This window comes from Sceloporus undulatus, chromosome 9, assembly GCF_019175285.1.
Source record: "Sceloporus undulatus isolate JIND9_A2432 ecotype Alabama chromosome 9, SceUnd_v1.1, whole genome shotgun sequence".
NCBI lineage: Eukaryota > Metazoa > Chordata > Lepidosauria > Squamata > Phrynosomatidae > Sceloporus > Sceloporus undulatus.
Window position 1 is genome coordinate 6,224,302 of NC_056530.1, and position 13,346 is coordinate 6,237,647.

Sequence of the window (13,346 nt, forward strand, 5' to 3'; positions counted from 1 at the left end):
AATAATAATAATAATAATAATAATAATAATAATAATAATAATAATAATAATAATAATAATAATAATAATTTGTTTTATTTATATACCGCTATTCCAAAGATCATAGCGGTGAACAGCAAGTAAGCTCATTAGCAAGACTTTAATCCTTTCCTCCCATATGGTCCTGGTGAAAACTGCACATCTGAAATTGCTGCTTGCTTTGGGAAGGTGCTGGTGTGAGTTTTTCACCCAATAAAATAGTATCTTCAGAGGAACACTTTTTTCCTTGATTATAGCAAGGAAAGAAAGGATTAAATCTTTTCCACCTACTGTAAACCCAGTCACCACCAGACACATTATTTATTTATTTTAAAAATGCACATTTAAATGTAAACAGTTTTGAAGTCAGATTTAGTTTGATAATAAGTGAAATGTGAGGTCTAATTTTAATGAGTCATTTAATCATTTGTACGCTAGGATTTTTATTTATCCATAATGATGCAATAGCTGTCTCTGTTTAAATTTACTGCACACTAACATAGCCCAATTGGTATCCAACTGTATCCACCAACTGTTGTTATTTTAACTCATGGACAATACATTTTCATGTTCGTTCTAATACTTGTCAAAATTAATAATGAGTAATTGCTGTTATATTCTTACAGACATGGTTGGATGCTGCCAAAGACATTAAAAAACAGGTTCATGGTAAGTAGCTTGTCTCTCTCTTTTTCTTTTTTTTCTTTCCTTTTTCTTCCTTCCTTCCCCTGTAGGTGTTCATTTGTTGCTTTAGCATATTATCACTCAGGATTGTAAGTTCATATAATTATACATGTAAAAATTGAGGTGAACCAGCTTTAGTTGCATTGCCCATGGATGAAAATGCACATTTGGATGTGCATTGCATTCACAGCAATGCCATACATGTGGGTGACATCCACAGCAGTTATATATGCTGTCTCCTGTTCTGGAGAAGGTGCCCCAAGTGTCGAAATCTGCTTGTTTTTGCAGATCTTTTACAAAAGATTCAAAGGCTTAACTCTAGAACTTCTGCTAGCAGCTTCCTAGACTGGCCAGTTTAATGGTGCTCTCATAGTTTTGCTGGGTGTTAGGCTTTCCTTAATCACTCCAGTAGGCTTCCCTTAATCTAATCAATGGAGGAAGCACGTACACACATCTTTTGACCCTGCAGTGTCTTTTACAACCTTAATATTGTTCCCAGCAATTTTCCATAATAGTACCTCCAGAAAAAAATGGAGTCTGGTGTTCAGGTGTTAGGGTAATGTAAGAAAATAAATACAAAGCATCAATTGCAAACAGACAAGGATCAAAAACAAGTGAGCTCCATTATGACAGAAAGTAGTAAGGGCAAGCTGCAATTGGCCTTAATGCTGTCCTTCTGCAAAACAAAATCTTCTTATGACACAATCATGTGTCTATTTTTACTTTTTAATTGTCCTCATTTCAGTATTAGGAAAAAGTATGGGATGGGGATGAATATCCATAAATCAATATCTCATAAACCAAATTACTAGGCAATTTCTAACTACATTTTATGTTACTTTAAAATTATAAAGCAGCAGGAGGATGGGGGAAACGTTCAAATATTGCAGGACTTGAACTTGCATCAATCTTAAACCAGCTTGACCAGTGGATAGGGATTATAGGAGTTTTATTTCTGTAATATGTTAGCGCTGTTTAAGTATTTGAAGGGGTGGTTCAAGTTTGGTTCAAGTTTGTTTTCTGCTGCTCCAGAGAATAGGACCTGGAGCAATGGGTTCAAACTACAGGAAAAGGGATTCCACCTCAACATTAGGAAGAGCTTCCTGACAGTAAAAGCTATTTGATAGTGGAACACAATCCCTTGGAGTATGGTGGAGTCTCCTTTGTTGGAGGTTTTTAAACAGAGGCTGGATGGCCATCTATTGGGGGTGTTTTGATTGTGAGTTCCTGCATGGCAGATTACAGTGGGTGGCTCTTGTGGTCTCTTTCAGTTTTGCAATTCTATGCCGGGATACAGACGGGCAGGGGAAGACATCTTGGAGGTGTATTCTGCTGAATACAGAGCCTCCAGACCTCCCACCCCGGGGGTGTGGCTCAGGTGTATGGGGCTTCCACATGGGGGGCAGTGAAGACGCCTCACCTGGGGCCGTTTCTGACCCGCAGTTTCCATACCGCCGCCTCGGAGGACGCTGCAAAGAGAGAGGCAGCTTCCTCACGGGCGGCCAAAACGGGCCTTTTTTTTTTCTTTTGCCGGCTGCGACGCTCAGCACCAGCGGCAGAAAGCATATGTGCACATTTAAGGCACCCAAGCCCCTTTAAACTTTTTCCCCCGCCCTGGCCAAGAACAAAGGTGGTCTCCTGCCAGCTGGTGATCAGCTGTTGTTGGCATCCTTGTCCGCTTGCACATTGCCAATGTCACCAGCATCATGGATGCCTCCTCTCCTTTGGTCCCCGCGCTCTTGCTGAATCTGCAATGCACAGCCACAGCTGTCGCCTGCTGCCACCGCTGTCCCCCTGCCATCCCCCATCACCTCCCTTGTACATATGTAAATATTTAAAGTTTTAGCTTTTTTTATTGTTAGGTGAAAATGGCGCAGGAATGTGTGTAGGGGTGCACTTTAAATTCCAAACTTTCCACGATTCTAGCAGTGCATGCGTACATGCAGCTCTAGGGTTAGGGTTAGGGTTACGAGTCTTAAAATGCGCTGCAGCTGTGCTGCAGCTTCCAGACCTGCATGGCAGCTGACACTGCAGTTAAAGCCTGACTGCAAACTGCACGTGTTCCAGGACCCCGACTCATTATGCGACGCAGCAGACACGGAGCTTTTAAATGGGCAACTTAAATTAGCGGCATAGCAATTCTGGCGTACCGGTGCAGCAGCTTACAGGCGGAGATGCGCAGCTGCGCACTATATAGAAAAGAAGCGGGGAAAAGCAGCACCTTTTTAATGCCGCTTCTTCCTGCTTGGGGTGTGCAGGCGGCGTGTTCATGGCGGCATTCAGGTAAGGGCCGTCTGAAGGCTATACCTTCATGACGTCATGAACACACCCCTTTTTGCCCGTCTATATTCCGCCTAAGATTCTAGGAATCTCTGAAGGTCAATCTTTGTTCTAAAATAAAGACTCATAATAAATCTGTTTTTAATTGCAGGAGGCCCGTGGAATTTTACCTTTAACGTCAAGTTCTATCCTCCAGATCCAGCTCAGCTGACAGAAGATATAACAAGGTTTGCAATTTTCTGAAGAAAATTAACCATCAAGTAATACTTTTATTTTGAAATCCTATAGATGTGATAAATAAGAAGTTACTATCATAGCTCTTTTTGGAAGCACTGTGACCTCTGGGTTTACAGGGTTCTTCTCACTTTACTTATGATACAGTCCGAAGCTTTTCTTTCCTCATGACTATCTCTTTAACTCCTGGTCTTTTTACTGGCTCCAATTCCTTCCCTAGTCCATTCACTTAATAAGTGACTCAGAAACGGGCTCCCAGTATCATCATCATCATCATCATCATCATCATTAAGGTTTATTTATATAGTGCTGTAAATTTACACAGCTCTATACATATCTTTTGACTTAGATTTTTTTTTAAATTACCCGTAAGTGTTTTAATATTTTTGGTAGCGTGCTTCTGATGTTGTTGTTTATAAATTCCTTCAAACCACTCTTCTGTAAACAAGAAGAAATATAACTATGTTTGTTCCAGTTGCCACACTGACTTGGTTTTCACCTGAAATTTTTTTATTTCTTTAAACACAAGCTCCAATAACACCCCTTCTTCAGGAGTATAAATCCTGTGAAAGTCTGTCTCAGTTCACAAGTAACATTTCCCCCAGAACATGGCAGTTATGAGTCCCCCTGAACTAGCTTTTCACTTCTCAAAGAACATGACACAGGGCCGAAACAGACGCCCATGAATGCTGAAGACCCCTCAGGACTGTGGCAAACATCTCACAGTTGCAAAGGCGTCCAGATAATATAATAATAATAATAAAATTTTATTTGTATACCGCCCTTCTGAAAATCAGGGCGGTGAACAACAGTAAATAACAATACAAGTAAACAGAACCATATAAAATACATTAAGAACAATTCAATAAAAATAATAACATGCTGGCAAACAATGCCTGACCGGGGGGGGGGGAGAATTACTGGTCAGGGTAGGCTTGTTCGAATAAATGGGTTTTTAGCCCCTTCATGAATTGGGGTAGGGAGGTGGCTGAGCGGAGCTCGAAGGGCAGCGCGTTCCAGAGGTTGGGGGCTGAGATGGAGAAAGCCCTCCTAGAGGTGGAATTATATTTCACCTCTGGAACTCTTAACAATAGCTGCCCTGAAGATCGAAGTGCGCGGGGTGGATTGTACGGAGAGAGGCGGTCCTCCAGGTACCCTGGGCCCAAGCCATTTAGGGCTTTATAGGTAATTACCAACACCTTGTATTGCGCCCGGAAGTGAATAGGCAGCCAATGTAAGTCTTTAAGGACTGGTGTTATATGACTGGCCCTGGCAGTGCCAGTGACCAGACGGGCTGCCATATTCTGCACAAGTTGCAGCTTCCGGGTATGGTACAAGGGTTGCCCCATGTAGAGCGCATTGCAGAAATCCAAACGAGAGGTTACCAGGGCGTGTACAACAGTTTCAAGGTCTCCCCGGTCAAGGTAGGGACGCAGCTGGCGTATCAGCCGAAGCTGATAACAGGTGCTCCTGACCGTCGCATCCACCTGAGATGTGAGGTGGAGCGACGAGTCCAGGAGCACCCCCAAGCTGCGTACAGAGTCCTTCACGGAAAGCATGATTCTGTTCAAGACGGGTGGAACCACCGCCAACCCCGGACCAGGGGAACCTATCACAAGTACTTCCGTCTTCTCTGGATTCAGGCTGAGTCTGTTGTCCCTCATCCAGCCCATTACCGACTCCAGACAGGCCACGAGAGGAGAGATGCCAATCCCAGTCACTGCATCAGTCTGAGACATAGAGAAGACGATTTGGGTGTCATCAGCGTACTGATAACACCGCGCCCCATGTCTCCGGATGATCTCTCCCAGCGGTTTCATGTAAATGTTAAAAAGCATGGGAGACAGAATGGCTCCTTGAGGGACCCCAGATGTAAGGGCCCTCTCATAGGCGCGCACGTCTCCCAGCTGCACCATCTGGGACCTCCCGGAGAGGTAGGAACGGAACCACTGGAGCGCAGTGCCCCCGAGCGGAATTGATCTGCTCCTTTTTAGGCTGGATTTTGATTTGGGCCGCAACCTCCGGGCAGCTTCCAGACACTCTGAGGGCATGTGCCCATGGGCCCAACTCAACATTCCTTTCAATGGCTCCATCCCTTTTATAGTCACTCCTCAGGCAACCCCCACCTTTTCAGCCAGCCTAACTCTAGTTGGCTGTGGGGAAAATTCCACTCTTATCAGTGACTCTTCACACATCATGTCTTGTGGCACTGGGCAAATAGTTTTTGAAACCAAGACTATGTTTCAAAAGCAGTTTATGATAAGACATTTTGGAGAGTGAGAATATCTAGTGTTCAAAGTAAAGAATTTTATTGAGTGCACAAAGTTTACTGAGTGTGCCTAATGTGCTTTATTGTATATTTGCTATTTCACAGATGCCCCAAACATGACATATATAGTTTAGCATCTAGTGGCATAGGTAGTGTGTTACTGCTGTTCCACAGGTTTGCTTCTTGGACAACCACAGAGCAGCAAGTAGGGAATTCATGACCCCAACAGTGTACAGGATAAGAATATGCTGGTGGCTGGTCCTGGTTCTATCTGTACACTTCTTAATAGAGATGTTTAGCTAATATTAGCTAATATTAGCAATTTCAGCCAACTAAGGCAAGAGGTTCCCACTTCGTGTCTTGCCTTGTTCCTTCATAGATGCCCTTCCAAGTCCTAGTCTTTTTCTGATTTCTTGACTACAGTCTCCATTCTGATTAATGACGGAGCCAAAGAGAATATCTTAAACTACAGTATTTCAATATCTTCATGGTCTATACATCTAAATCATCTGTTATTTTTGGTTTTTTTTATGTTGAATGGTGAACCTGCCTTTGCACTTTCTTCATTGATTTTCAACTGTTCCAAGTCTTTGCTATTTTCTGCTAATAGTATGATGCCATCTGCATATCTTCTGCCCTCCAGTTTTCATACCTCATTCTGCCTCATTCATACCTCATTCTGATGTTCTACCCTCCAGTTTTCATACCTCATTCCTCAAAGTCTAAGTGCTGCTTTATTTGTTACGTCCAGCATACAGGTTAAACAAACAGGGTGATAAAATGCATTCCTGCCTTACCATCCCACCAAGTGGAAACCATTCCATTTCTCCATATTTTGTGCTGTTTTTCTGAATACAATTTACACATCAGGACAATCAAAGGCTGTGGCATTTCTTTAAGACCGTCCCATAGTTTTTCATGATCCACAGGGGTAGGCAACCTGCGGCCCGTGGGCCGGATGCGGCCTGGCGAGGCCTTGGGACCGGCCCCAGCCCAGTCTTGCTGCCGATTGCCGCCGGGGCCTTTGGCCTCTCACGCAAGGGCAAGGGGGGCAATTGTCTATAGAAGCCTCAGAAACGTGCATTTATATTAACATTTTTTTAAAAAATTAGCAAATTTTTTCACGTGTCTTCCATTTTTTTAAAAAAAAGTATCCTCCATTTGAAAATTTTGTCCTACATTTGTCCCAGTTTATTTATATATATAATTTTTAAAATTATTTATTTTTTGGCTTCGGCCCCCAGTTGTCTGAGGGACAGCAACCCGGCCCCCGGGTCAAAAATGTTGCCTACCCCTGATCTACACAAACAAAGGCTTTGGTATAATCTATAAAGCACAGGTTGATTTTCTTCTGAAATTCTTTGGAATGCTCTGTGTGTTTGAAATATGATCCCTTCTGCCTCTTCTTTTCCTGAGCCCAGCTTGGAATTGGGGTCTTTTTTGCTCCATATATGATGAAAGTCATTAATGCAGATTTTTTATCATCGCCTTTCATGGGGATTGGAATGTATATTGCATGTTTCCAATCTGTGGGTCAACAACACATGTTTGTTGACAGATTTTAGCTAGAACTAGAGTAGATTTTGTAGCATGAAGCTACCCGTTGGTATGCCATCTGTTCCTGGTTGTTTTTCACAAGTTCTTTGCATGCGGCTTCTACTTCACTTTCTAAAACTGTAGGTTCATCTGCAAATAGTTCTTCCCTGAATGAATCTCAGAGTTACACTGCATAATAATCTTGTATTTGTGCCAGATTGTGCAGAGTGAGCAGCCTCAGTTGTCTGCAAATAATACTTGGTCTTAGTATTAGACGGGTTATCACCTGGGCAGTCAAATGAAAGTGTACTAAGATAGTTACAAAAGAAGACATTACACTAGCTTGTTTACATATTGCAACAGCAACCAAAGCTAGGTGTTGTCAAAGAAAGTGATTTTTAAATTGAAGTTTTGAACTCTGAATTGTGAGGCTCCTTTTTTCCCTCCAGGTATTATTTGTGTCTTCAACTGAGAAAAGACATAATCAGCGGGCGACTTCCTTGCTCTTTTGCTACACTAGCTTTACTGGGTTCCTACACAATCCAATCTGAGCTAGGAGACTATGACCCAGATCTGCATAGCGCAGATTATGTCACTGAATTCAAGCTGGCCCCAAATCAGACAAAGGAACTGGAAGACAAAGTTATGGAGCTACATAAAACATACAGGTAACTGTCAGGTCTATCAGTTATAAAACAGAAATCTTTTATATAACATAATGGATGATGTAGTCAATGTAAAGGAAAAATGTGGACATAAAAATCCAAGAGGCCCTGTCATCTATCATAAATATTAGCTCAACGCACATACATACAGAAAGCCTTGCTGGTATTCATTATGTTTAAAGACCACTGTTGTTATGTTGGAAGCCATTATGTGGAACAGCATCTGGCATGGTTACTTTGCACTACTTTCAGACATGATGGTGAATTTTTCTCCTTAACCGAGATTATTTTCTAAAACTGAGCTGGAAACTGTTACAGACAGCCAAAATAAAGCTGCTTCGAGTCACAGTGGAGGTATGGTGTTTCAATGATGCATGTGTCCTAAGAGTCCAGAAGTCGCACCAAAGCCATGCTCCAGCCCTAAGGACTGGAGCATGGCTTTGGTGTGGCTTCTGGACTCTTAGGACGCATGCATCATTGAAACACCATACTTCCGCTGTGACTCGAAGCAGCTTTATTTTGGCTGTCTGTAACAGGCCTTAGTGCTTCTCCAGATGTTGCTTAATTGCAGTTGCTATCAATGTTACCCCATAGCCTTTGATGAAAGATAATAAAAGTTACTATTACAACAGTATCTGGAGGGTCATAATTTCCTCATCCATGAGTTCTACCAACCTGGTTTCCTCCATTTGTTCTGGTAAATAAATCAGCATGGCCAACAGTGAGGTTATTAATAGTGTAAATATTAAGAGAGAGCCTTGTCTAAAACATTTTGTGTTTGAAGGCTCCCTTAATTTGTATTGATCAGTGTGATTTATCTGAACTGCTATGTATACATTTTCAGTGAAAATACATTTAGATTTGCATCAAAGAATGTCATGAACCTTCCTCATTGTAGAACTCAAATCTTGCTTTTAAATATATCTGGTGTTTAAGCTTAACTGTCAGAAGGTTTTATTTTACTGTAATACTTGTTAGTGTTACCCAGGAAAACAATAAAAAGTGGTTTTAGAAAGCTTTTTCTGTAATAGATTATGACTTGTCTCTGTATACACCATATAGTTGGAAGAGAAGTTTCATACCATTAGATCAGTATTGAATAATTGTTATACATACAACATTATTTGTACAGTCGGCCCTTCTTATACATGGATTTTTTTATACACTGATTCAAGCATCCACGGTTTAAATAAAAAAAAGTATAAATTTCAAATATCAAACCTTGATTTTCCATTTTTTATAAGGGACACCATTTTACTAAGTCATTATATTTAATGGGACTTGAGCATCCATGGATTTTGTTATCCACGGGGGATCTTGGAACCAAACTCCAGGGTATAACAAGGGTCCACTGTATTGTAATTTTGATGTAAACCTGGCTAGAAAGGAGTAGGGGGATGAAATATTTTAAAATGTTTGCATCATCCAGTGTCTTGGATGTACCAGTACTATATAAGTCAGTTAGCAGAACCCACTTCAAGATAGAAAACACACTCCTCCAGTAATCAATACAGTTATCTGTTCAGATTGAATTTAAAGGAATATGTGAGACTACTCATTCACCTGCCTTGCTCTTCAGTGATCTTCAGCACTCCTGCCCCTGTTTCCCCTGCTGCTAAATGATAATTTATTAACTTTATTCACATTAGAGTAGCTAATCTTTTCAATAAAAATACAATTAAATCATTGTATTTAAAACATTGGAGAATGAAAGAAGTTCAAGTTTAGAAGAATTTAACCTCTGATTTGGGTGACACACATACCTATGGAATCCAAAAAAGGCACAAGGAATTTGAGCACCACTACATTAGAAAATCCCTTTGAAGAATTTTTCATAAGAATCCCAAACTGGATCTCACCACAGAAGGCATTCCAAGGTACATAGAAAGGACTAGACAGCTGATTAAGATAGGAAGATATTCTAATAAAAATTCTAAATGGTATTGACTCCTTTACAATTTAAGGAAAGATTAAAAATTGACGGATTCAAAAAAGAATCAGTGAGTTGTATAAATAATATATAAATAAATCATTTATTTCTAGTCCGCCTTTCCAAAGATCAAGGCGGGTTACAACATCATAAAACAGAACAATATGGATTAGAACAGAATTAGAACAGAAAAAAAACCTCAAAATTCTACAAAACACTTGTAACAAGAGAATTAGAACAAGAACAGATTAAAGAAACTATGTTGAAATGGGCCACAGATATAGGGAATTAAAATGATTTGGAGAGCTGGACATATGACTGAAGGAAAACACAGAAATTTATATGCTGCTCAAATCTCAAAGAAAACTACTTGAAAATGGAACATCAAGGCTACGTAACTCCACTAACCATTTCTAACAGAAGCAAAATACAGGTGTTGAAAATGTCACCAAAGCCATAGGTTCCTGGTTTCATAGTTGGTAGAATTGTCTTGCAGTGAGAAATGTTTAGAAAGTAATCCACCTTATAATAAATAAGATACTAAAAATAGACTTTCAGATGAAACCAGAGATCTACTTATTAAATATGCAGAATAGCATATTTAATATGATAAAAAGAAATACTGGAAAGTATTACTATTCTATTAATATTCTATTCTGCCCCATCTATTTATTTATTGGAAGAGGTAATGTTCTTCATTTGTTTATTCCAGTCTTGGAAGTCATCCCACCAAGACTCTATTACACTTATAAAATTGTATTTACTTTTCTGCATTAGGACCTTAAATTCTTATTGGTTGCTCAGACTCTGTTCCTTGCTATAACACACCTAGCGATTGTTTGTCCTCACTTTTAATTTTTTTGCAAGTTTTGCGGTGGCTTCCATCCTCTCCTTCAACTCCCCCCCCCCCCCCGAATTCACATTGAAGAGTCTCAACATGCAATATATTGATCTTCTCTTCCAAAAGAGCCACCAGTTTGCACTTGCTGCAAGTAAGGTATTTGGGCAAAAAGACAAATATGGCACACACACTGCAACAGACAATGATAGATCTCAATCCCTGCAGTTATTTTTTCATTCTTTCAGACTTCACTACCTCTTAATGATACAATTGTGTGCGCCCCAAGGCACTCTGCTGGTCCTCAGAGAATGATCTCTGAAGACTAATGCAGCAGTTATATAGAGCTAATCGCTGCTAGGTCCACCTAGAGCAAGACAGTGACTCAACAGAAGCACCAGTTCTTTAAACCATTGCTCAGGGAGAGCACACAAATAGACCCTCACGAGACTTCAAAGAAGAACAAGCAAAGAATCAAGGGTGACCTCCCCCCCCAACACAGTTTACCGTCTGCTTTCTCATCAGAGACATTTTGCTTGAAACTAGCAGTTGAATGTAAGCTTTGGTTATTTTTCCAAGCAAAATATTCCCAACATATCCCATCTTTGAGAATCTGAATCTTTACCATATTTTGTGTTGCGAAATGTGAATGATAGTATTGGATCTCTAAAGCAAAGTAGTAAAATTGGCAGAGCAGAAGCTGAACAATGATCAGTTACAGATCTCACCCACAGGTTCTAGCAGAGAAACTAAATAGGTTTACTCTTACTTGAGAAAAATATAAAGTTAGCTTTATTTAAACATACTTTTAGAAGAGAGAGAGAAACAGGAAAATAGATGAAGGTTAGAGTGATGCAGGAAAAGAATGATTGTGGAAAAGCAAACAGACAGGAAGTCTGCAAAAATGCCAGTTAACAGTTAATGAATGTAGGCATGTAAAGCTTGTTAGCATTTTTCTTCCTAATTTGGTTTATTACCCATATTCTTGCAATATAATTTCTTTTTAGTGTGTCTGCATAGCAAATGGATACTCCTGGGATGTTGGGAAATAATATTTTAAAAAATGAATTTGGATCATATGTAAATAGACAGACAAACAGAGATAATACAATTGGCCCTCCATATCCATGGATTCTTTATCCATGACTTCACCTATCCATGTCTTGAGAATATTTAAAAATATATAAATTCCAAAGCAAACTTTATTTTAGTATTTTATATAAGAGACACTATGTTACTATGCTGTATAATGGGACTTCAGCCTCCATGGAATTTGGTATCCATGGTGGGTCCTAGAACCAAATTACAGCAGATAACAAAGGTACACTGTAGTGCTCAAGAGCTATTGTTGAAGGAATATCATAGAATCATAGAATAGTAGAGTTGGAAGAGACCACAAGGGCCATCCTATCCAACCCCCTGCCATGTAGGAACTCTCAATCAAAGCATACCGAAAAGATGGCCATCCAGCCTCTGCTTGAAGACCTCCAAGGATGGAGACTCCACTACACTCCAAGAGAGTTTGTTCCACTGTCAGGAAGTTACTCCTAATGTTAAGGTGGAATCCCTGTTCCTGGAGCTTGCATCCATTGTTGCAGGTCCTGTTTTCTGGACCAGCAGAAAACAAGTTTGCTCCCTCCTCAATATGACATCCTTTCAAATATTTAAACAGTGCTATCATATCACCTCTCAACATTCTCTTCTCCAGACTAAACATTCCCAGCTCCCTAAGTGTCTCGTAGGGCACAGTTTCCAGGCCCTTCACGATTTTAGTTGCCCTCCTTTGGATATGCTCCAGTTTCTCAACATCCTTTTTAAATTGTGGTGCCCAGAACTGGACACAGTATTCTAGGTGGGGCCTGACCAAAGCAGAATAGAGTGGCACTATTACTTCCCTTGATCTAGACACTACACTTCTATTGATGCAGCCTAAAATTGCATTGGCCTTTTTAGCTGCCTCATCACACTGTTGACTCATGTTCAGCTTGTGGTCTACTTGGACTCCTAGATCCCTTTTTACATGTAATCTGCTTAAGCCAGGTGTCCCCCATCCTATATCTATGCATTTCGTTTTTCCACCCTAAGTGCAGTACTTTACATGTTTGTGTGTTGTTAGCTTTGGCCCAGCTTTCCAGTTTATTCAGGTCATTTTAAAATTTGATTCTGTCCTCTGGGGTATTAGCTATTCCTCCTAATTTGGTGTCATCTGCAGATTTGATAAGTATACCCTCAATTCTGTCATCCAAGTCATTGATAAAGATGTTAAATAGCACTGTGCCCAGGACAGAGCCCTGTGGGGCCCCTGTCATGCCTCCAGAGCATTTTTGATGCTCTTGAGACATATATTTAGTTGAGATTATATTAGCTTTTCTATGTATTAGTTTAGAAGGGAAAATAGAGATCTACAGCTTTAAGAAAGGCAAGGATTGTGGGAAATCCCAGGGTCTTATGCTGTCTCCCTCTAGTTAGTTTCTGTGTGTAGTAAGATTTCAGCCAAGTCAGACCTGGAGAGAGTATTTTCCTTTGACAAAAAGATAAGTCCTCAGAAGAAAAAAGATAGAGTCCACCAAGAAGAGAGCAAGGTATTTAGGAAGGACTACTGAAAAAGAAGAAATCAGTTTCATGTTATTTGTGTTTATAACCAGTAAAGCTTTTGAAACTTAAGAAATTTGTGGACAAGTCTTTTGTTCTGGCTGTGTTCCCGAGAGCCAGAGGCCTTACTACACCCAAAGTCCGTAGTATTGCTCTTGGGACAAAACAACCCCACTGGTCACTTCTCTCCAGGATGAAAAAGAGTCATTGTTGAGCATCCTTTGGGTTTGGCCGGTCAACCAATTACAAATCCACGTAACAGTTATCTTCTCTAGCCCATATTTCGCTAGTTTGTTTGCA

General features: G+C 40.4%; 1 protein-coding gene across 25 annotated transcripts in view; it reads left to right on the plus strand.

Moving 5' to 3' along the window:
* Nucleotides 1–13,346, plus strand: part of EPB41 (erythrocyte membrane protein band 4.1) — a 227,269-nt gene that overhangs the window by 120,797 nt on the left and 93,126 nt on the right. For all 25 annotated transcript variants that reach the window (XM_042440148.1, XM_042440169.1, XM_042440168.1 and 22 more), the window contains 3 exons: nucleotides 645–687; nucleotides 3,134–3,209; nucleotides 7,471–7,689. In XM_042440148.1, the coding sequence (XP_042296082.1) occupies nucleotides 645–687; nucleotides 3,134–3,209; nucleotides 7,471–7,689 (338 nt within the window). The remainder of the gene's footprint in view (nucleotides 1–644; nucleotides 688–3,133; nucleotides 3,210–7,470; nucleotides 7,690–13,346) is intronic.